The following is a 23,214-nucleotide window of genomic DNA, read 5'->3' as shown; positions in this document are numbered from 1 at the left end:
AATCAAAAGGTTAGGGATTCAATCCCAACAAGGCCAAAAGCAAAAAAACAAAACAAAACAAAACAAAACGAACTATCTATTTTCTTTTAAAAGACATCAACTATGAATAATAGAAACAAAATATAAAGGAAATTATTTGGCTAATACTAACAGCTCAGCTCTTAAAACCTTTAGAGGGCTGGAGAGATGGCTCAGTGGTTAAGAGCACCCGACTGCTCTTCCAGAGGTCATGAGTTCAATTCCCAGCAACCACATGGTGGCTCACAACCATCTGTAAAGAGATCTGATGCCCTCTTCTGGTGTATCTGAAGACAGCTACAGTGTACTTATATATAATAAATAAATAAATCTTTAAAAAAAAAAATAATAAAATAAATCTTAAAAAAAAAAAAAAACCTTTAGAGGCCTAATATTTTACCTAGGTTTGGTTACTGTTGGGAGAAATTAAATGGAATTTAGGGTCCTGTCAGTATATGCACATCCTGAGTTTAGTGAACATATATCTATTCTCCATATGGCAAACTCTACTTGTAGTGGGGTGTGTAGACATACTGTTTTTGTGCACTGTGTAAAGTTTACCCTTGTGTTATCCAAATGCTGATTTCTCTGCCCTCACATCTTGCTTCAATCCGGAGATGGCCTTGTAATGCTTCTACCAAGGATCTCCTGTCTCAAGTTTGTATAAACAGTTCTTACCATTTATTCTCTGCCTTGTCAATAAATGCTGACTACCCAATGCTGGGCAGCATAGAGATGAGGGTGGGATATCCACTAGTGAGAGGGAGGAGAAGAGAGAGGTGTGCCGGGAGGGTGGAGAAATTGGAGCCATGAAGGGGTCTGAAGGGTCAGATCAATAATCATATGCAAGTACCAAGGGACAGGGCTGGGAGGTGGCCGGATTAGCACATAAAGAGAGGTCATTTAACTGCTCAGCTATTGAGGTACGGTTTTAAATACATCTTGATTTCTCTGCATAGTTACTGGGGGACTAGTGTTAGGTAAAGAACTACAGCTGCCAGATTAATCCACAGTTTACATTTATATTAAGAATAATTCATTTTCAGGGTATGGCGACGAAAGGGGAAGGCTTACTCTCTTACTTGGAGATGTACAAGGTATAGCCGTGCTGTGCTGGTCTGTGCTGTGCTGGTCTGTGCTGTGAATCACTGAGCAGGTAATACACAAGGGAAAGGGATGGAGGCCACCTTCAAGAAGGAGCTAGCAGTAATCATTATGACACCTATGGACGTAATAAGTTCGTTGTTCTTAGCTGGGTATGGTGGCTCACACTCTGAGTTCAAGGCCAGCCTGGTCTACGTATTGAGTTTCAAGACAGCCAGGGTAACCTAGAGAAGCAGCAGGAGATGGACGTACACAGAGGTGAACTCCCACAGTCCTAGGCACATTGGTATCAGGGACTGAAAACAGATGCCTGCTAGTAATGACACCTGCTAGTCTTGCCTCTGGGTCCCAGGATCTGTATAATACGTCACACACATTGGCATACAGCTTCTTAGAGGAGAGGGCAGTGGGTCCCTGAAGCTCATGAACCAGCCAGCCAGGCCAAGTCAGTGGGTTCCACATTCAGTGAGAGAGCCTGTCCCAAACAGTAGAGAGGCATGGAGGAAGACACATGACATCACCCTCTGCCCTGTATGACTCCCACGTACATACACATGCACACATGTACATCATATACATACACATGCACACATGTACATGTGCACTCACGAGCGCTTATGCACAAACCCCACATGAATATTTACACGTGCACACACACTAAAATGAGTTGTGCCTCCCTTGTTAATTTGAAAGTTTTTTTCTTAGTTTAGCAACATTGTTGACTCTTTACCATCTCATCTTATTGAAAAAAACTTCATTAAGGGGCTGGAGAAATGGCTCAGCACTTGAGAGCATGTTCTGCTTGCTCTTCCAGGAGACTGGATCTTGGTTCCCAGCAGACACACTGAACGGCTCACCAGGAGATCAAAGGCCCTCTTCTGGCTCCCACGGGCATTAATAAACATGCCCACAACCTTACATACACGTAAATAAATAACTCTTTAAAAATAAAATCTTTGGGGCTGGGGATTTAGCTCAGTGGTAGAGCGCTTACCTAGGAAGCGCAAGGCCCTGGGTTCGGTCCCCAGCTCCGAAAAAAAAGAACCAAAAAAATAAATAAATAAAAAAATAAAATAAAATCTTTGAGCTGCAGAGATGGCTCAGAGGTTGAGATCATTGACTGCTCTTCCAGAGGTCCTGAGTTCAAGTCCCAGCAACCACATGGTGGCTCACAACCATCTATAATCAGATCTAGCGCCCTCTTCTGGCCTGCAGGCAGAAAGCTGTATGATGTATACATAATAAACAAATAAATATTAAAAAAATAAAATCTTTAATGGCAAAAAATAAGAAAAGAAAAATACGTTTTAAAAAGAAGTGTGGGGGTTGGGGATTTAGCTCAGTGGTAGAGCAGTTCGGTCCTCAGCTGGGTGGGGGGAGTGTGATGGGGGCTGGAGAGACAGCTCAGTGGTTAAGAGCACTGACTGCTCTTCCAGAGGTCCTGAGTTCAATTCCCAGCAACCACATGGTGGCTCACAACTATCTGTAATGAGATCTGATGCCCTCTTCTAGTGTGTCTGAAGACAGCTACAGTGTACTCACATAAATAACATAAATCTTTAAAAAAAAAAAAAAAAAAAAGGAGAGTGACAAGCTAGGCATGGCGGTTGGTGCACAACTCTAATCCCAGAGCTCAGGAAGCAGAGGCAAGTGGAACATCCTAGTCTGGGGGCAGCCTAATCTACAGAGCTAATTCCAAAACAGGGCCGCACGGAGAAACCCTGACTCAAAATAAATAACTATATAAAGATGGTGGTGCGCCAGCCATGATAGTGCATACCTTTAATCCCAGCACCTGGGAAGCAGAGGCCAGCCTAGTCAGCAGCATGAGTTCCAGGACAAGCAGACCATTTTGTTGTAACGTTTTAAAGAATGACAAAAAATACTGAGAAGAAAATCTGTATGATAACAAAAGCTATTTGGTATGGGATCAATCTGGACAAATCAGGAATCTTAATTTGGAGCTAAAGGGGTGGCTTAGTGGTTAAGAGCATTGCCTGTTCTTCCAAAGGACTCAAGTTCAACTCCCAGCTCCCACATGCCAGACCACATCATCTATAATTCCAGTTCCAGGGGATCTGACGTCCTCTTTTGGCCTCTGCAGATTCCATGTACACATACATTTGGGCAAACACACACACACACACACACACACACACACACACACACACACACAGTCCTGCCCTTTGACAAATCTGAGTGCTAAATTAAATAGCTTTCTTGACCTCTCTGTGTTAACGGTGGGACAATTGATTACTTTCTTGATTTAATCCCATCTGCAGCAGTGGAAAGTGCCTTCTAAATGCTATTCCGTAAATCTGGGACTACTCAAAAATAGCTCATCTGAAGTTTTTCCAAGTAGTAAATTAATGCCTATTGATGTGTAGGCGTTCAATAACGAATTATTGGAAATCTTTGATATAAAAAATATTTTCCAAAGGAACGTTAGTTTCATTTTCTACTGTAGTGTAGACTTGTTTTAATTTTAAAAATCACTTTTAAAATTACTCACTCAATTTATCCTTTTCCCTTTCCAGTTTCCAGAAGGGGAAAAAAAAACCACCACGTTTTTATTTTTAAAAATAAATGCAACAAGTATTAGAAAACCACCCCTGTATTTTCACAAACTTGAAACCAGTTTCTCGCTCACAAACCAAAACACACCCTTACACGTATGCTCACCCCACCCGCAAACCCATCCCGGTTTCTGATCTCCCCAGCCCCCATCCAGCCAACTTCTCAGCTCCAATATCACAGTAGACGTTTTTCGTCCCTTCAGGCATCCTCGCCCTGGCAGGTGGGCAAAACCTCCCCTATAGCTCTTTGCCTTTACTCGGTCTGGGAAAATCCTGGTCCTACAGACCCCCAAATCAAACTCACCCAGACAAAGGCGACGACGGCAAGCCACGAAGCCTGCGCCTGCGCACTCCTTCAGTGAGCTAACACTCCCAGAGGTCTCTGCCCACCAGGGCTCTTAACTAGAGGTTCTTTTTCCATTCTATTAAAAAAAAAAAAAAAAGAACTATGAACTACATTTCCCAGAAATCTCAGGTGTTATGGTAATTCTTTACTCCGCATCCCGGCCCAGGGAACTTTTCCCAGTGGATAAGTAGTAAGAGGCCGGGACTCAGATACTACCGCTTTTACTGTGTGTTACCGGAAAGGACAGTGGTGTGCCAAGGTATATAAAGAGTTCAGCTTAAACTCACTGAATAGTCTTTTACTCGCCTCCAGGGCGAGATACTCTGTAAGGAGCAATCCTCCGGAGTTTTACCGGAGACGACGCCATCTTGGCCACCGTGGCGCACTGCTGAACTACATTTCCCAGAAGGCATCTCACTTTCTCAGTGCCTGGGACTGATAGCAGGCAGCTCTGTAAAGAGTTGTATCAGACATTAAACTGGAAAGCATTTGCTACAGTATCGCAAACTGATGCCAGGCGGAAATTGAGACTAACAATTGGGTTCAAACAAAACAGGCAGGCAAATGAGCTGTTGTGAAACTGTAATTTTTGCAACCATATGCCGTAGGGTTGTGACAATGTGTAGCAATCTGGAAAGCAGTATTCAGGTGAGCTGTGGGGTCCTGTGGGATGTTTGTTACTGTGTAACCTTGGTGTTAGGTCCCAAAGCTGGGGCAAACGATTGAGATGATTAGTAACACATCAAAGCAGCTGATGTCCACCAGTCTTTTAGCACCATTAGTACTTGGTGAAAGTGTTACAGCTCTAAAGCCAAAGCTATCCAGGCATTTGGGAGACAAGGAACACAACAAAGTCACACCCTACAAACCTCAGGGAAGATTTATTAGGAAAGACCCAAGAACATAGGCGTCTGTACTTGGGAGAGAAGCAGCAAGAATAGAGCAGGAGGCAGGCATTATATAAGGTTTGGGGGAAAAGGGGGCAGAGCTTACAGGGCAGCCTGGGACTGGTGGAATTCTGTAGCCTGATCTTGCCCAACTCCACCACCTCTTATCCCCTATAGAGTAAATCTTGTCATCCTGTATAACAAGGGGCTGGAAATAGACTTTACAATGGTAGAGCTGTCTAGAAGGCAGGCGCTGGGCCTGGTCATTAGGTTAATCTGGGGGTGGGACTTGTGTGTGTCCAGGGGCTTACACATGGCATACCCTGCTTCCTACCCTGGATTCTCCCACTGGGGTTGGGCTGTCCTTTCCCAATTCTCGTCCCTCTATAATGTAGCCATTTTGGCCTCTTGTCTACCACTCTTGGTTTTCTGCGTTCCTGGCCTCTAGGCTTCTGCCTCTTCTCCTCGTCCCACACGGCCCAGTGTGAAAGCAAAACAAGACCCACCATTAACTGTGAGCCCTTTACCTTGCTAAACTGCTGAACCTGGGATATACGACTGCCCTTGTAGCTTACCAATATGTGTCTTACCAGATACCTTCCCAGATACCCTTCCACAGGATATATTCCCATACTTACCCACCCCACACACAGCCTCAATCCCAACCCCCCCCCCCCAATTTTCTGTCCAGATTCTAATAGCCAATTATATCTACAGCTATTTTCTATCAACTCTAATCCTTCCCCTTAAAAGGGACTTCAAGAATGAGAAGCTTCGCGCTTGCCTAGCAAGCTCAAGGCCCTGGGTTCGGTCCACAGCTCCGAAAAAAAGAAAAAAAAAAAAAAAGAATGAGAAGCTTCCCTCTCAAATTCTGACTTTGGGAGGGGCAGCCTGCTTCAAGGCGTAGATTTTTCTTTCAAAACCTACTTTATTTAGGCTTCTTAAACACTTCAACTTCCCTTCTAGCCCACCAACTAGAGGTAGGGGAAAAAGAAGGTTAACAGGAAAAGGGAGTTGTGGACCCATTTGGAAGTAGTATCTCAGGGCAATCCCACTCTTCCTTGTCAGGATTCCAGTAGTCCAGATCAAGAGCAAACCCCAAAAATGAATCAGTAGTGGCAGCAAGATGCAGTAGAAACCCTAAGGCTCCATCAAATCGGCACAAGTCAGGGGAAGCAGCCAGAATCAGCCAGAATACCATGAGAAGTTCTTTTGGTGCTTTGCACAGTATAGGAATGCAAGAGGTTCTCTCACTGCTTGTGGGGTTCCTCTTGCCACTGAGCCAAATCCCCAACCCTGTGGGGTTCCATTTTTATTCTTTCTAAACATCACACCCCTCTGAGGAGTCTGTTTTCAACAAAACATCACATGCTCTCTCACAAGAGAGCTTCCAGAAAAACATCATGTGACACAAACCAAGTTGTTAAAGAAACCGGAAATTCCCGCTTCACCGCAAACACTTTACCATCTTAGCTACCTCTCCATCTCTCTTTTACAGTTTTGTTTTGTTTTTGTTTCTTTGAGACAAGAACTCATGTAGCTGAGCCTAGCCTCAAAGGCCTGCATAGTCTTGAACTCTGCCTGTACCTTATAAGTTTGGGAATTACAATTGTGTTTTACTTTTACATTTTAATTATCAATGAAAGAATAAAAAATGCAGCTAAGAAGTCAGAAGTTTAAAAAAGCCCTAAATACCTCAAATTCCAGACCCTGCCCTCTACCTGAACTAGCTGACCATAAAGTTAGATTAAAATCTTAGAGAATAATCTTGAGAAGCAGGAAGCTTCTCCCAGGAACTGATGGACCATAAAGTAAACAATCTTGAGAAACAGGGAGCTCCTCCTTGTGATTCACTGGTATTCTCGACATTTTCCAATGATGCCCTCCCTACCCGCTGGGGTTGAGGTTTCTTCCTTTAAATTCCCCTTGTCTTAGTTACTGGGGGTCGAACTCCACTGCCCCTAAGTGGGATATGAGTCTCGACCCCAGTGCACTGGTTCCTATCAGTAAACCTCATGTTTATTACAGCAAGGACGGTCTCACGTGAGTTCTTGGGGGGTCGCATCATCCCGAGACTTGAGTGAGGGTCTCCCTGCTCCGGGGGTCTTTCATCATGAATCTTGGTGTGGATCTCTTCGAGTTCCTCTCATTAAACCTTGAACTTATTGGGGAGACACACACACACACACACACACACACACACACACACACACACACGGTTGTAATGACTGTAGAAAGGCCTTTTCTCAGTTCTCAACTCTTGCTTTACACCTTTACACAGGAGAATCCATACTTGTGAAAAGCCTTATCAGTGCAGTGAATGTGGAAAGGCTTTTTACCAGAAGTCCCATCACATTAGACACTAGAGAATCCATATTCATTAAAACTCTGAAGCAAGAATAGGCTTGCTATGCAAATCACACTCCGCCCCCTACCAGTTTCCCCGCCCCTTTCCTGATGCTCTTTTCTACAGATAGTACCGAACGATCGGGAAGTCAACCAATTTCTAACTTTTTGGAGTGATTTTTTTTTTCTTTTTTTTTTTTTTTTGGTTCTTTTTTTCGGAGCTGGGGACCGAACCCAGGGCCTTGCGCTTCCTAGGTAAGCGCTCTACCACTGAGCTAAATCCCCAGCCCCTGGAGTGATTTTTAAGTGCAGTAATGGAGGCGGATACAGGGTTCCGTGTATCCTCATTTCGATTTGGGGTGTCATCAGCTCGTCCGCGACACGGCGGAACCGTTAGAAACCCCACCCACCGGGAGCCACCTTGTCCGCCGCGGTGCCTCGGACTACATTTCCCAGAATGCTCCTATGGCTTCTCGCGGTAAAATCATGAGCACGGTGTGACCTCATAGCTTTGCTGGCAAGAGGGGAGGTGCAGTGAAGGATTGCACGGCTTGGGAAGCTTGGAAGGAAGGCCTGTGGCGTGGAACCCGCGAGGAGGCGGGGCGAACACCCAGGCCGGGCTTTGTGTGGCGGAGGAGTTGAAGTCGGAATTGTGCAGCTATTTTGTGAGCACTGATCGCGGCGCTGAGGAGCTAGACTGGTGATGAGCATCTGTTTCTGCTAACAGCTTGGCGGGCATCACCCGTTGGTGAGTGGGAGCGAGCGAGCTGGGGACAGGTGCGGTACTGTGTGTGGATATGGAGAGCTGCTGACTGGTTGAGTGTTCTGTCCCTGTATGGGCGTGCGACTGTGTGATATTGTGACCACGTGTAGCACAGTGCAGGCGCAGATACCAGTGGATTCTGTGTGGTAAACGGGCAGTTAGTTGTGTTCCCTTTTGAGTCCCTAGTGAGTGGCTCCTCATAGGTAGGTTTCCGGTAGCTGATTGTCCCTGTTGTGGGTCTGCGGATTGTGAGTGGAAGTTTTGGATGTGTGCCTCCTGCATGCGTTCTTCTTTAGCCTTTGCTCATGTTAGAAGTTCATGTGAGTGCTACATGCCTTCTTTCCTCTGTCTTTTATTGTGTTTGTTTGGACACCTGTGTGGGACTTCCCCAAGTTAAGTGGGATAGCGGCTTGCCGTTCGATATTCCAGCAGTATGAAATATATATACTGCACTTATCCATCTCTACTGCTTATAGTACCCATATGAGTGATTCAAACTTCTTAATTTTTACTGTTTTAAATTTACTTTACATCCCAATCTCAGCCACCTCCTTCCTCTCTTCCCAATCCCACCCTTACAAATCCCCTTCCTCCATCTCCCCCTCCTTCTCAGAAACATCTAGTCCCAGCAGGTCTAGGTACATCTCCCACTAAGGCCCAGTCAGGCACTCCAAGCAGGGGGATCCAATGGAAGGGAACAGAGACAGAGAGCCCCAACTCCACTTGTTAGGGGACCCACATGAAAACCAAGCCGCACAGTTGCTACAAGTGTGTAGGGGGTCTAGGTCCAACTCTCGCATGCTCTCTGGTTGGTGACCCAGGCTCTCTGGAGTCCCATGGCCCCAGGTTAGTTAACTCTGGGTCTTGTGGTGTCCTTGACACCTCTAACTTGCTCACTTCTATCCTCCAGTCTTCCACAAGACTCCCTAGGCTCTGCCTGATGTTTGACAGTTGGTCCCTGCATCTGCCTCCATCTGCTGCTGCGTGAAGCCTCTCAGGAGACGGTTATGCTAGGTTCCTGTCTGCAAGCATAAGAGTATCATTAATAGTGTCGGGTTGGCTCTCTCACATGGGATGGGTCTCAAGTTGGGGCAGTCATTGGTTGGCTGTTCCCTCAGTCTCTGCTCCATCTCTATCCCTGCACATTTTGTAGATTAGAGAAGTTTTGGGTTGAAGATTTTTGAGGTGTATCCAAGTCCCCCTGCCTCTGGAAGTCCTGCCTGGGTAAGGAGGTGGCCAGTCTTCATATCCCCTCAGCTAGAGTTGAGTCACTCCTCCCCACCCCCGCCCCCAGAGGCTCCCTGTATTTTCCCTCTTCCCAAGCCTCCAGCTAGTCCCAGAGATAGAGTCCCCTCATTGGTTTCCATTTTCACTCCTAGCCCTCTCAGTTCCCTTTCCCACCTTCTCCCCAGTTCCCTCTCTCCATACTGATGACTAGTTTCTCCTGAGAGGGATCCTCGGATTCTCTTTAGTTAGGGTTTTAGTGCTGTGTACAGACACCATGACCAATGCAAGTCTTATAAAAGAACATTTAATTGGGGCTGGCTTACAGGTTCAGAGGTTCAGTCCTGTATCATCAATGTAGGGACATGACAGCATCCACGCAGGCATGGTGCAGGAGGAGCTGAGAGTTATACATGTTCATCTGAAGGCTGCTAGAAGACTGGCTTCCAGGCAGCTAGGATAAGGGTCTTCAATAAAGCCCATGCCCACAGTGACACTTATCCTCCGACAGCGTCACACCTACTCCAACAAGGGTACACCTCCAAATAGTCTGACTCCCTGGGCCAAGCGTATAGAAACCCTCACACCTCCCTTGGATCGCTTTATTACCCAGTGTCCTTGGGTTGATGGATCGTAGCATGGTTGTCTGCACTTGATGGCTAATGTCCATTTATTAGTGAATGAGTACACACCACACGTGTATTTCTGGCTCTGGGATACCTCACCCAGGACGATGTTCTCAAGTTCCATCCATTTGCCTGCAGAATTCGTCTGAAGTATACTGCACTTACTCATCTCATCAAATAGTCTACCTTTTTATTTTATATTTATGAGTACACTGTCGCTGTCCTCAGACACACCAGAAGAGGGCATCAGATCTCATTACAGATGGTTGTGAGCCACCATGTGGTTGCTGGGATTTGAACTCAGAACCTCTGGAAGAGCAGTCAGTGCTCTTAACCGCTGAGCCATCTCTCTAGCCCTCTGGCAATGCTCTTGTCTCAAATCTCAGAAGTGCTGAGATTTCCGACACTTGCATCATGATGTAGCCTATGCAAGAATTGTATTGTTGTGCCAGGAAGTCTTTGTGAACCCCAAAGTCCACCAAGGAGCCGTCTCCTATGTGATAGCATTAGGGTCTCTTTATTACAAGCTCGGGCTTGGACTCTCCTCCAACCCAACCCTGACGCAGGAGGACGGGAAGGGAAGGTGGAGCAGCCTCGAAGCTTCAGCAGGACAGGGTTTTACAGGAGAATAGGAGCAGGTAAGGGGGTGGGGTAGAGGGTGTCCTGTTTGGCAAGCATCTAATGGAATGACTGTAAGCCTACAGGTGGTGCTCTGAGGTAATCACAGTCTGAAAATACACCCGAAGTAACTGGACTTATCTTTGGTTAACTGTTGCTAGGAAGTAGTTAAGGGGTAACTCTGGGGTGTGAGCCAAGGACCAGCCTGATACATGGATGCAGCTTGGGTTCTGCTGCAGGTCAGGTTCTCAAGGCTTTTTTTTTTTTTTTCCTTCTCTTTAAGATGGAGGCTGGTCCAAGATGGAGTAGGTTTGGCCTCTTCGTGTGTACGCTTGTGTGCACGTGAGCCATGTTGCCCAAACCCTTCCTGTTCTGTTCCAGAGCCTGGCTCTCTGAAGTTCGGGACGCTGAGATATTTGTCCCTTCTTCCCACTTTAGACCCCTCACAGTGTGGGGAATGGCTGCCATGGGCACCGGGTCAAGTGGGGTCTCACCGTTGTTTGTCTCCCCCAGTTCCACCCTGTTCCAGAGGAGCAGCACAGAGGACCTGCCACTATCAAGGTCATGGCTCAGGTGAGGTTTATTTTTATTTGGATACAGTCGTTTCATGTCTAGTACAGACAAATGTCTGCTTTCTTCAACGTGATGCTTTTTTTTTTTTTTTTTTTTTTTTTTTTGGTGTTGAACAAGGCACCTTCAGTTTAAGTCTAAACATAGTCTTGCCCTTGCTCTAAGGCCATGGTAGCCCAGTCATGGTAGGGTCCTTGCGATGGGCAGAGGGCTACCTGCTAAGGCAGTGGTTCTCCATCATCCTAGTGCTGTGACCCTTTAATACAGTTCCTTGTAGCGATGATCTCTTGTGTGCTGTGTAGAGGCATTGTCTGTCAATAAGAAGCTGGTGGCCCATCAGCAAGAGGAGGGAGTAAGAGGCGGGAGTTTCTCGGGAGATTGGAACTCTGGGAGATAAGATGGTCAGAGGCTGGAGGTGTGCCCTGGGATCTGAGAAAGTTGGACGCAAACCTAGAATAGAATGAATGGGTTAAATACGTGACGAGCTAGTCGGGGAGCGAGCCCAAGCTCATGGCCTAGCATTCGTTCATAGATAACTAAGTCCAGAGTCATTATTGGGGAACCGGGAAGTGATGGGTATAAAAGCCTGTGGTTACAGTTCCGCATGCTGGGTGACCCCCAGCTGTAACAGTATTTTTGTTGCTGCTTCATAACTGTAGTTTTACTGCTGTTATAAATCGTAATGTAAACATCTGTGTTTTCCAATCTAAGGTGGCCCCCGTGAAAGGGTGGCTATAACCTCAAGTGGGTCGTGATCCACAGGTTGAGAACTGCTGCTCTGAAGAGTCTCTAGGAGACAAATGGAAAAGCTTTGGGGGCAGGGGTCCAGCTAGGATCACAACCGAAAAGTGGTGGTGCATGCCTTTAATCCCAGCACTCAGGAGACAGAAGCAGGAAGAGCGCAGTGAGTTCCAGGCTAGCCAGGACTACCTAATGTGATCCTGTCTCAATCTAACAACAACAAAAAGAAGAGAGAAAATAAGTGTGACTGTTCTACTCAGTTTCAGTCTTAGAACATCCATGTCTCCTGATCTATGAGCCTCTTAGCTTTGGAGCCATGACTGCTGGTTGGTCAAAGCTCTGTGAAACCTTAACTCTAATGTCATTGAGCCTTTCTTTCTTTTTTTTTTCTTTTTCTTTCTTTCTTTTTTTAATCTGTTTATCTCTTGGGGTGTTTTTCCTGCCAAGTATGTCCGTGCATCCCATGTGTGCCATACCTGCGGAGGCCCGAAGAGGGTGTCAGATCCCCTGGGACTGGATTGTTGGTAAGGGGATTTGAACCCCAGGTCCTCTGGAAGAGTAACCAATGCTCTCAACTGCTGAGCCATCTCTCTGGCCCGATACCATTGTATGAAGCAGCATCTTTCTCAGTCGTTTTCCTGAAGCTCAGTAACAGGGGCAGTTGACAGGTCGGCAGTGGTGTTTTTCATACCACTGTTTCCCACATTAAGGTTATCTTTTTGTAGGGCATGTGGGCCTGTGCCACCAGACAGGCATAAGAACTGGTAACACTGAGTGAGCTCAGACCCCAGGGATCTCAGAGACTTGAGAACAGCAGGAGTTGAGCGACTTCCTCTCTACCTGCTCTGCAACCATGGCACCCCAAGGAGAGGACCATGGGCATTCAGTCATGTAACGTAGCACATGGAGTCCTTCCCCATGGAAAGAGAGCACCACTAACCTCTCAAATTCAGCCAGTAGAAAACACCCACCCCTTAAGTCCCAGCCCACTCCCCAAGGTTCACATAGTCCCTGTCCATGTGGAATAAAGCACACAGGCTGTTTCACAGTGGCTTGTCCTTACTGAGTGTAACACTTACGGAAGAGTTCGCTCTCCTGGAGCATTCACTGCTGGATCTTGGACCCGCCTGGCTAACCAGGCTCTTGCCTCCTCTGCAGAGGCTCCTGTCAGAGTGGCAGCTCCAGCTGCTGCCACTGCCACTGTTGCTGTAGCTGGTGAGAGACCCCGGCTATGGCCACCCAAATCTCTTCGCTTTTCTTCTGAGAGTTGTAACACTCCTGGCACTCCTGGCTGTCCAGGAGCCCCATGGGACCTATCTGTTCCCATCTCTAAACACCCTTCTCAGTCTGGCCTGGTGTACAGAGGCATCTCACGCCCCAGAGGGAAGCAGATGGACAGCACACATCTTTTGTGTGTGTGTGTTTGTTTTCAGACTGAGTCTTCTAGGCTGGCTTCCAACTCATTCTTTAGCTGAGGATAACCGTGGGCCATCCTGCCCTCCTCTCTCAGGCGTTGGACTTACAGGCATGTGCCACCAGGCCCAGTTGATATAGAGCTCTAGGGATGGAACCCAGGGTTTCATGGCTGCTGAACAGGTATTTTACCAAGTGAGCTACGTCTCAGGTCAGAGAAGTCTTTAAAGATTAATATTAACCTAAATGTCTAATGGTAGATAAAAATTGCCATTTATTCTGGGTGGCTCATGCCTGAACCCCAGTGTTTAGGATGATGGTAGATTTGAGGCAGCTTGCACTATGGTGAGTTCAAGGCTACCCTGTAGTACATAGTGAGCCCCATCTTGAAAAGCCAAGGACTGGGAAGTAGCTTATTGGTAAAATACTTTGTCTAGCATGAGAAGGCCCTGAATTCATGGATTTTATCCCAGACAATAAGCAGGTGAACAAGACATTGGCATTTATTATCCTTAAGATGGAATAGTATTTAATCTGAAATAAATATGCCTCTATGCTTATTATAACAAGTTGTCCGTCCTGTCCCCTCCACCTCCTATCCCCCACACCCACCTCCTACCCCCTCCACCTCCTATCCCCCCACACCCACCTCATCCCCCCACACCCACCTCATCCCCCCACACCCCACCTCCTACCCCCTCCACCTCCTACCCCCCCACACCCACCTCATCCCCCCACACCCCACCTCCTACCCCTCACACACCCCACCTCCTACCCCTCACACACCCCACCTCCTACCCCTCACACACCCCACCTCCTACCCCCTCCACCTCCTACCCCCCACACCCACCTCCTACCCCTCACACACCCCACCTCCTACCCCTCACACACCCCACCTCCTACCCCCTCCACCTCCTACCCCCCACACCCACCTCCTACCCCTCACACACCCCACCTCCTACCCCTCACACACCCCACCTCCTACCCCCTCCACCTCCTATCCCCCCACACCCCACCTCATCCCCCCACACCCCACCTCCTATCCCCCCACACCCCACCTCCTACCCCACACACCCCACCTCCTATCCCCCCACACCCCACCTCCTACCCCCTACTACCCCACACCCCACCTCCTACTCCCCACCCCACCTCCTACCCCCACACCCCACCTTCTAACCCCCACACCCCATCTCCTACCCCCCACACCCCACCTCCTACTCCCCACACACCCCTTTATTTTAAACAGGTCTCAGTTTGTAGACTAGGCTGGCATTGAACACCCGAGACTGGCTGGGATTAAAAGTCTGTACTACCTAGCCTGGCTTATTTATTTATATGTCTATCAATATTAAGATTTTTTTCTTCTTTTTCTCTTCTTTTTCTTTTTTCTTTTTTTGGAGCTGGGGACCGAACCCAGGGCCTTGCACTTGCTAGGGAAGCGCTCTACCACTGAGCTAAATCCCCAACCCCAAGATTTATTTTTTTTAATATGGGGGAGGGCACCTGATTGTACCGTATTTCAGTCCTAGTTCTGAACACTGTGTTGCTCCGTCCTCAGAATGAAGGAATTTGTGTTTTCTTCCTTGTTGTAGAGACAGGTTCTCCTCAGCCTAACTTAGGATTCAGTTGTGTCCTGTGACGGGCCTGTCAGACTTGTGATTACAGTCACGCAGCATCACGCCCCATACATTGATTCCTTTGTTTGGTTTTTGTTTTTCAAGGCAGGATTTCTCTGTATAAACATGGTTGTTCCGGAATTCCCTCTGTAAACCAGGCTGGCCCCACACCCAGAGTTCTGCCTGCCCCCGCCCCTGCACTCAGCTACATTAATTACTCTTTGTTCCATTTTCCTAGTTATTGGTCTATTTATATCTACACTCTGATATTCACTGTTGCTGGCTTGGCAGAAATGAAGATGTTCCAGATCCTTCTGTCTCTGGATCAATAGTCTTGACTATCAGACTATTGGAGTGTGGGCTCCAAGAAATGGCATGTTGTTTTTTTTTTTCCCCCAGCTATCTCATCTTGGGAGAAAGGAAAGGTCCCAGCCTTTGTCTCCTGGAAAGAGATTTACATCTCACAGCTTCCAGAGTACCGGAGGGGCTGAGCCTGAAGCCCAGAGAGTGATGATGGGTTAGTGGAGGTTGAAACCACACCCTGACCAAGACCGCTTAGATGTTCATGCCCTCGGCCCTCCTTCTAACTTTCAGTGTCAAGGACAGCCCTCTGCTGTATACTCTTAATTAGGTTCCTTTAAATGAGAACAGGTGGCCCAACCTATATTGGGCACAGGGCGGGGCCCCAAGCTTGATGATGTCATTGCCACGCATTAGTCAGTGAGTTTCATGGTTTTTTATTTCTAGTGTGTGAATGTTTGCCCCCTTGTCTTTGTCAGTACCGTGTGCATTCAGCCAGAAGAGGGCGTCAGATCCCCTCAGACTGCAGTATGGGTGGTTGTGGGTTCTCAGAACCAAACTCAAGTTCCCTCAAAGAGCAGTAAGAACCTCTCTAGCCCATCAGTGCGTTTCCATCTGGTCAAACACATCATCTTCTTTTGGACTCAGACACGTCCTCCCCATCCCTCAGTGTCCTTGTTCCCATCTGATCTGTTTACTCTCTAGATGCCACCACTTCCTGAAACTATCCTTTCCCTGGGTTTTCCTCTGAGACTCTCCTGTTGACTTCTGCCTCTTTCCTGCATCCCATGGCCTTTTGGGGTTTACTCCCTCGTTCTGGAGGACCACATCCTTCAGTAGTCTCCCAGGAACCTGTACTTGAGTCCTTGCGCATATCTAGGAATGTACGAGCAGAACGGAAGATGGTTTAGCTATGGTCGTCTTGGTCAGAGTTTATCTTTCTCCACTGGCTACTGAATTGTTTCTTGTGTCCAGAAGTCTTAAGGATCCATGACTCCTCTGCCTCCTGATGCCTTTCACAAAGCCCGCTGTCTTTCTGGATGCTTCTAATGTCCCTTCTTTTTCTTCTACCCCGAGATTTTTCTCTTGGCTGTTTGAGAAAAGAGGACCGTAGGTGGGAATGCAATGAGGCTTTGTGTAAGTCATTTAGTGCAGAGGTCCTCCCGGCTGCGTCCGTGCCTTCCCAGCTTCCTGTGGATAATGGAGGAATTCATTCCAGCACAGTGGTTTGTTCACAGGCCTTCTCTATGACTCCAGACATTTATCCTCACTGCCTTTAGCTTGTTCTCCCTTATTCCTTTTCGACTGTTTTTCCTACATAGAAACAACCCTCTTCCCTCTTCTTCCTCCTTTTCCCGCTACCCTCCCCCTTCTATTAACCAAGCAATGTGTGGGTGTTGTTCCAGGTGTCAGTACTGTTCCATGATGTGTACATAGACTTCTCTCAGGAGGAGTGGGAGTGCCTGACTGAGGAGCAGAGAGATTTATACAGAGATGTGATGTTGGAGAATTACAGCAACCTGCTTTCAATGGGTAAGGACGTCCATCCACACTCCCTCGCATTTGCCCTTTGCTGGGTTGTTTCCTCAAGGGTTCTCAGGATGCTTGCCTGCTTTTGAAAAAGCCGTCAGGCCTCTGCAGCCTAGTCCCACAGAGTGTGTCAAGTATTGCAGAGTGGCGACGGGAACCTATGTGTGGGGGCTCGTGCCTGTAACTGCAGCACTTGGGCCGCTGAGACCGGACTGCGGCTCATTCCAGGCCAGCCTAGGCTACATGGGACCCACCTCAAAAAGTAAAAATAGAAAAGAAAAGAAGAGCCAAAAATAGGTGAGCGTGTTGGCACACACTGGTAGTGCCAGCGCTTGGGAGGAGGAGGCAGAAGTCTGTAAGTTCTAGGCCAGCCAGGGCTACAGTAGATCCTGTCTTAAAACCTGAAAGGGAAAGAGAGGGAAAGCTGCGTGGAGTTACAGAGGCATGGAGTTACAGTTCCCTGTCTCCTGAAGTGTCCTTTACTCCTCTGTCACCCTTCTGCAATGCATACTTTGGATCCAGTTCCTTCCAAGCTTCTTGAAAGGCCTGCAGGTCTGGGGGACACTTGGGTGGTTGTGGGTGTAAGAAGTTTATTAGCAGAGTTATTAACACACGCACAGACGCACACCAGCATGGCTGAGACCGAGGACACCTCAGACCCCAGCATCACGGCACAGTGTGAGCTCTAAGAGCAACAGAGTCTGCTTCCAGCTCTGAAGCCGGGGCCTGTGATTGCCCATCAGGCAGTCGGGGAAGAGAAGTGTGGACTCTCTAGGTCCTTTGGTGTGCTCAAGCCTCCAACCTCACATCTGATGAGAAACCCAAGGACCTGGGATGCTGTTGGGATGCTCTCCACAGGGTGCCTGTGAGTGCCTGTGAGGCCAGGGAGAGGGGCCTGCAGGGGCTGCGGCCTGAGCAGCAGCGCGGTCTGGACTCCAGTACTTCTTAGCAACCTCTTATCTGTCCGCTGTCCGCTGTCCGCTGTCCGCTGGAATGTGTATTTTCATACATTGTCAAAGATACACCCCGCTCTCCATCTCCCCCTTTTCCTTCTCTATTTATGCTGCTCCTTCACTCTGTCTGGGGATCAGCCAGGGCCTGTGCCTGCTAAGCGAGCCTTGTACCACCGACCTGCCATTCTGTCGACTTGCTTTCTTACCTAGGTTTTCATCTGTCTGTTTTATTTGGGAGGTCCATACCGTCCTTGATTCATCCATACTTCTTTCTAACTACTGTTCGCTGTTTCTCTAATGAGTGCAGTTCTCGGCACAGAACCACAGAAGTGAAGATAGCATTGTAGCCGTGTCCGATTCACTGCCTGTTCTACCACAGAAGCACTGGCCCAGAGGCTGCCATAGAAACTGTCATCCGTGGGCCCCGTTTCCTGTGCTTGGTCAGGCTCTACTCACAGACATCAGCCTCTAGACCTCAGGTCTGCGATGGGTGAGGGACTGACGTTCACAGCTCATCCCTGAGGTCTGCCCTACCTCCCACAATAGTAATGTTCAGCTCTAGGCCTTATGTGTATGTGTGTACTTAAACATACATGTGGGGCTGGGGATTTGGCTCAGTGGTAGAGCGCTTGCCTAGGAAGCGCAAGGCCCTGGGTTCGGTCCCCAGCTCCGAAAAAAGGAAATTAAAAAAACAAAAAACAAAAAACATACATGTAATTTAAGGTAAATATAAAATAATGTGATCCTATAGCTTTTAAAAGTGAACTTATGGTGATTATCACTCCTTTCTCTCCTGTATTAACCATCTTCCTCAGTGTAAAATTACAGATAGCCCAGTACCCAGCCGTCCCTCTCTCCAGGGCTCCTACTGGAATGGCGTCTTTTCTCTCTCCTGGTTCCTGTGCTTGCTCCAGATTGTATGGTCACACCTGAGGATTTGGCGCCAGGAATGACACGAGACAGAACTTTTGTCTTTCTGGGTCTGGGTTACTTCACTTACACACATGGATGCACACATGCATGTATTCCTACTTTTTGAGGTAGGATCTCTCTGTGGAGCTCTGCCTGTCTGTAACTCTTCTCTGTAGACCAGTAGCCTAAAGTTCATGGAGTATGTGTGTGGCCTGCATGTGTGTGTCGTGTGGATGCAGTGCCCATGGAGGCCAGAAGAGGGCATCAGACCCCTAGGTGGAGTTACTGCCTAGCATTAAGACTTATTCCACAGTGGCATTGAGTATCTCCTACATACCGTGTAGTTCACAGAGGCACTCCTATGGCCTCACCCTGTTGTCTCTTAGTTCCTCATTATCTTGTTTTGTTTTATTGAGATGGTGTTTCTTGTAACCCAGACCTGCCTAGAACTCACAGTGTAGCGCAGGCTGACTTGAACTCAGAGCAGCTTTCTCCTTAGCCTCAGGAGTTCTGAGAGTACAGATGTGAGCCACCTCACCAGGGATTTCTCATCCACACTATTTTTTTTTTAATTTATTTATTCTTTTATGTTATGGGTACACTTGCTGTCTTCAGACACACCAGAAGAGGGCATTGGATCCCATTAAAGATGGTTGTGAGCCACCATGTGGTTGCTGGGAATTGAACTCAGGACCTCTGGAAGAGCAGTCAGTGCTCTTAACCGCTGAACCATCGCTCCGGCCCCTCATCTGCACGATTTATTGACTTAAACACACACACACACACACACACACACACACACACACACACACACACACACACACTTTTTCCCCAAGCTGGGCAGTAGTGGCACATGCCTTTAATTCCAGCACTAGAGAGGCAGGGGAAGGTGGATCTCTGTGAGTTCAAGGCCAGCCTGATCTAGAGTGCATTCCAGGACAGCCAGGGCCACATAAAGAAACCCTGTCTCAAAACAAAACAAACAAAAAAAAGTAGTATTTATTTGTATGACTATTTCGCGCCACGTATGTGTGTATATGTGCACCCTGTGCATGCCTGGTACCTGCAGAGGTCAGAAGAGGGCATTGGATCTCCTGGGACTGCAGTTATAGTCAGCTGTGAGCTACCATGTATGTACGGAATGGAACCTGGGTCTTCTGCAAGACCTAGTGCTCTTAACTGCTGAGCCTACTCTGACCCCTTATTGACTGATATTCTCTCTCTCTCTCCCTCTCTCTCTCCCTCCCTCCTTCCCTCCCTCCCCCCCACCTCCTTCCTTCCTTCCTTCCTTAAAAATTTTTTCTGGGGGCTGGGGATTTAGCTCAGTGGTAGAGCGCTTACCTAGGAAGCGCAAGGCCCTGGGTTCGGTCCCCAGCTCCGAAAAAAAAAAAACAAAAAAAAAAAATTTTTTTTTTTCTGAACAGTTTTCTCTATGAAACCGTTTTGGAGACCAGGCTGGCCTTGAACTCACAGAGATCTGCCTCTGCCTCTCCTGAATGCTGGGATTAAAAGTGTGTGCTACCAAACTTGGCTGTATTTCTTTTTCCTTTAGTGATTTATTTTTATGTGTACTGGTGTTTGGCCTGCATGTATGTCTGTGGGAGGTGCCAGATCCTCTAGAATTGGGGTTAGATACAGTTGTGAGCTGCCATGTGGGAGTTGGGAGTTGAACCTGGGACTTCTGGAAGAGCAGCCAGTGCTCTTAACTGCTGAGTCATCTTTCCAACCTTGAATTTTTTTTTTTTTTCTTCTTAATACAGAGGCTCATAAAACCCAGACTGGCTTCAAACTTAGGGTGACTTTAGACTCTCAGTCCTCCTGCCTTTGTGTCCTGAGTGCTGAGGGTACAGATATTTGCCACTGTGCCTTGCTGACCTTCACCTAGCTTTCAAAAGTCACTTTAGATTGCCCATGTTTATAACACGTCTCGCAAACTATATCAATGGGATTGATCTCTTTTCTTTATTTAGTCCTGGAGTCAAGATGTGAGGCCCAGAAACTCTTCCTGAAGAAGGAGCTGTGTGAGATAGAAATGGCGCAGTGGGAGATAATGAGGAAGCTCACCAGACAGAACCTTCAGTGCTCCAGTCTCAGCGGTGCCCGGGAATGGAACGGCCACTGCGAGAGACTGCGCGGATCTCAGGAGAGACAGTTCAGCGAACTGATCATCAACCGTGAAGACGTGCCCACTCTCAGTCATTATCCATCCCTCAGGCTGCAGCAGACTGTTAGGAGTAAAGAGAAATACTGTGCAAGTAAAGAAAATAGGCAACACTGTAAGCACGCCTCCCTGTTTTCTCCCCATCAGATCATTCGCACCACTGAGAAGCCGTACGAGTGTAAGGACTGTGGCAAGACCTTTAGGCACCCCTCGGGGCTCACCCACCATCACAAAATCCACACCGGAAAGAAACCGTTTGAGTGTAAGGAGTGTGGGAAGACGTTCATTTGCGGCTCAGACTTGACACGACATCACAGGATTCACACAGGTGAGAAGCCCTACGAGTGTAAGGACTGCGGAAAAGCCTTTAGTAGCGGCTCAAATTTCACTCGTCATCAGAGAATTCACACTGGTGAGAAGCCTTATGAGTGTAAAGAGTGTGGGAAGGCTTTTAGCAGTGGTTCCAATTTCACTCAACACCAGAGGATTCACACTGGAGAGAAACCCTATGAATGTAAGGAATGCGGCAATGCCTTCAGTCAGAGTTCACAGCTTATTAAACATCAAAGAATCCACACCGGCGAGAAGCCCTATGAGTGCAAGGAGTGTGAGAAGGCTTTCCGGTCTGGTTCTGACCTCACTAGACACCAGAGGATCCATACTGGAGAGAAACCGTATGAGTGTAAGATTTGTGGGAAAGCCTATTCTCAGAGCTCACAGCTCATCAGTCATCACAGAATTCACGCTGGTAAGAAAGCCTACGAGGATGAGGACTGTGGGAAGAGCTTTAAGTACGACTCACAGCCTGTTCAGCACCAGAACTTGTATTGGTGATAAACCAAAACATATACAATGTACGGAAGGCTATCCAAGAATCTGTAGACCTCTAGACCGAAGAATGTAGAGACAGTTTACTTGTTGACTGTAGCTTGTTCATCTGAAGAAAACTTTGGAGAAGCAGCCTATGAATGTAGTGTATTTTGGAAGCTATTTAATAACAGTTTATATTTCTTTTGACTCAGATTATTCAGTCTGGCAAATAATTCATAAGAAAAGAGTGCTTTGGGGTTGGGGATTTAGCTCAGCGGTAGAGCGCTTGCCTAGGAAGCGCAAGGCCCTGGGTTTGGTCCCCAGCTCCGAAAAAAAGAAAAAGAAAAAAAAAAAACAAAACATATCACACGTCAGAAGAAAAGAGTGCTTTGGTCTTAAACATAACAATTCATGTGGCAATGTAATTTCATGGCTCTCATTTTTTAAAAATAATTGCTTCGTTAACATGTTTTTCCTTTTTGGAGAGAGGCATCTTTGAGACAGGGTTTCTCTGTGTAGCCCTGGCTGTCCAGAAGTTCTCTCTGTAGACCAGGCTGGCCTCAAGCTCAGAGATCTGCCCGCCTCTGCCTCCCGCGTGCTGGGTTAGAGGCGTGGGCCACTGCTACCTGCCGTGTTCTTGATGTGTTGAGGTGGTTTGTTCTTTGAGTCTGATGAGGTGTGCTCTTCTGAGCACGTTCACGAACAGCTTTCTGCATCCATCGCGAATAGGCTATTTCTGACATCCAGCAAAGTGCCATTTGTAACAAGATCAAGAGTTAAAGAGTTTATCTGGGTGGTGGTGCATGCCATTAATGCCAACACTCAGGAGGCAGAGGCAGAGGCAGGTCGATGTCTGAGTTTGAGGCCAGCCTGGTCTACAGAATTCCAGGACAGTCAGGGCTACACAGAGAGAGAGACCTTGTCTTGAAAAACTGAAAGAAAAGAGTTAAAAGATCTTTTTTTCTTGGTAAGTCAGGTCGTGTGGTGATTTATGAGGAAGACAACGTACATACAGAAGAGTGCTAGGAACATGAGGTTAGATGGCATTTAAAGCCCAACTGAGCACAGCCCCATTGCTGTTCCTCACACCCTTTGTGGAGCTGGCGTCTGGGAAAGTGTCAACTAGAGCAATAAATAAAGTTTTATTTATTTTATTTTGTGTGCCTGAGTGATTTGTCTGCACATACACATGTATGTGCACCACCCATGTGCCTGGTGTCCCAGAGGCCTGAGGAAAGGATTGGAGTCCCTGGAACAGTTTCCAAATAGTTCTAAGCCACCCTATGAGAGACCCCTGGTCCTTTATAAGAGTATCCAGTGCTCTTACCTGCTGAGCCATCTCTCGAGTCCTGAGATCAGTTCATTTGCTGACTCTGACACGATGACCTGATGACCTTTGGGAAACACTTGGAAGGTGGCAGGAAGGGTGGGTTGTTTTTTTTGTTTTGTTTTGTTTTTCAAGTCAGGGTTTCTCTGTAACCATAGCTGTCCTGGAACTCACTCTGCAGACCACATTGGCCTTGAACTCCCAGAGATCCTTCTGCCTCTGCCTCCCAAGTGCTGGGATTAAAGATGGAAAATACATATGCTTATGTGCTGGCAGCTCCTTATAGCTGAGTTTGAGGTCTGCCCTTTGTGGGCGGTAACAGCAGAACAGGTCTCTGGAGTAGAGCCCCTTTCCTCCCCAAGCCTTTTCCTGT

The 23,214-nt window shown here is 47.4% G+C and overlaps 1 protein-coding gene and 1 non-coding gene across 6 annotated transcripts; both read left to right on the top strand.

The window, feature by feature from the left end:
• The first annotated feature begins 7,302 nt into the window (after positions 1-7,302).
• Positions 7,303-22,668, top strand: Zfp566 (zinc finger protein 566). Of its 5 annotated transcripts, none has more exons than XM_039088277.2 (4): positions 7,303-8,054; positions 11,022-11,081; positions 16,555-16,681; positions 20,514-22,668. In XM_039088277.2, the coding sequence occupies exons 2-4, from the start codon at positions 11,073-11,075 to the stop codon at positions 21,536-21,538; spliced, it is 1,161 nt and encodes a 386-aa protein (XP_038944205.1). In that variant the 5' UTR covers positions 7,303-8,054; positions 11,022-11,072; the 3' UTR covers positions 21,539-22,668. The 5 variants fall into 5 exon arrangements, with proteins under 5 accessions (XP_038944205.1, XP_038944220.1, XP_038944223.1 ...); NM_001134726.1 differs by having other exon boundaries at positions 7,853-8,025; positions 20,514-21,856; XM_039088292.2 differs by lacking the exon at positions 16,555-16,681 and having other exon boundaries at positions 7,303-8,025.
• Positions 17,974-18,095, top strand: LOC120100358 (small nucleolar RNA SNORA5). The gene has a single exon (XR_005500125.1). It is a non-coding gene; the product is annotated as a small nucleolar RNA SNORA5 (small nucleolar RNA).
• Positions 22,669-23,214: the final 546 nt, after the last annotated feature.

The sequence above is a fragment of the Rattus norvegicus genome, chromosome 1 (assembly GCF_036323735.1).
Source record: "Rattus norvegicus strain BN/NHsdMcwi chromosome 1, GRCr8, whole genome shotgun sequence".
Taxonomy (NCBI): domain Eukaryota; kingdom Metazoa; phylum Chordata; class Mammalia; order Rodentia; family Muridae; genus Rattus; species Rattus norvegicus.
Note: the sequence above shows the minus strand (reverse complement) of the source record. Positions and strands in the feature narration are given on the sequence as shown.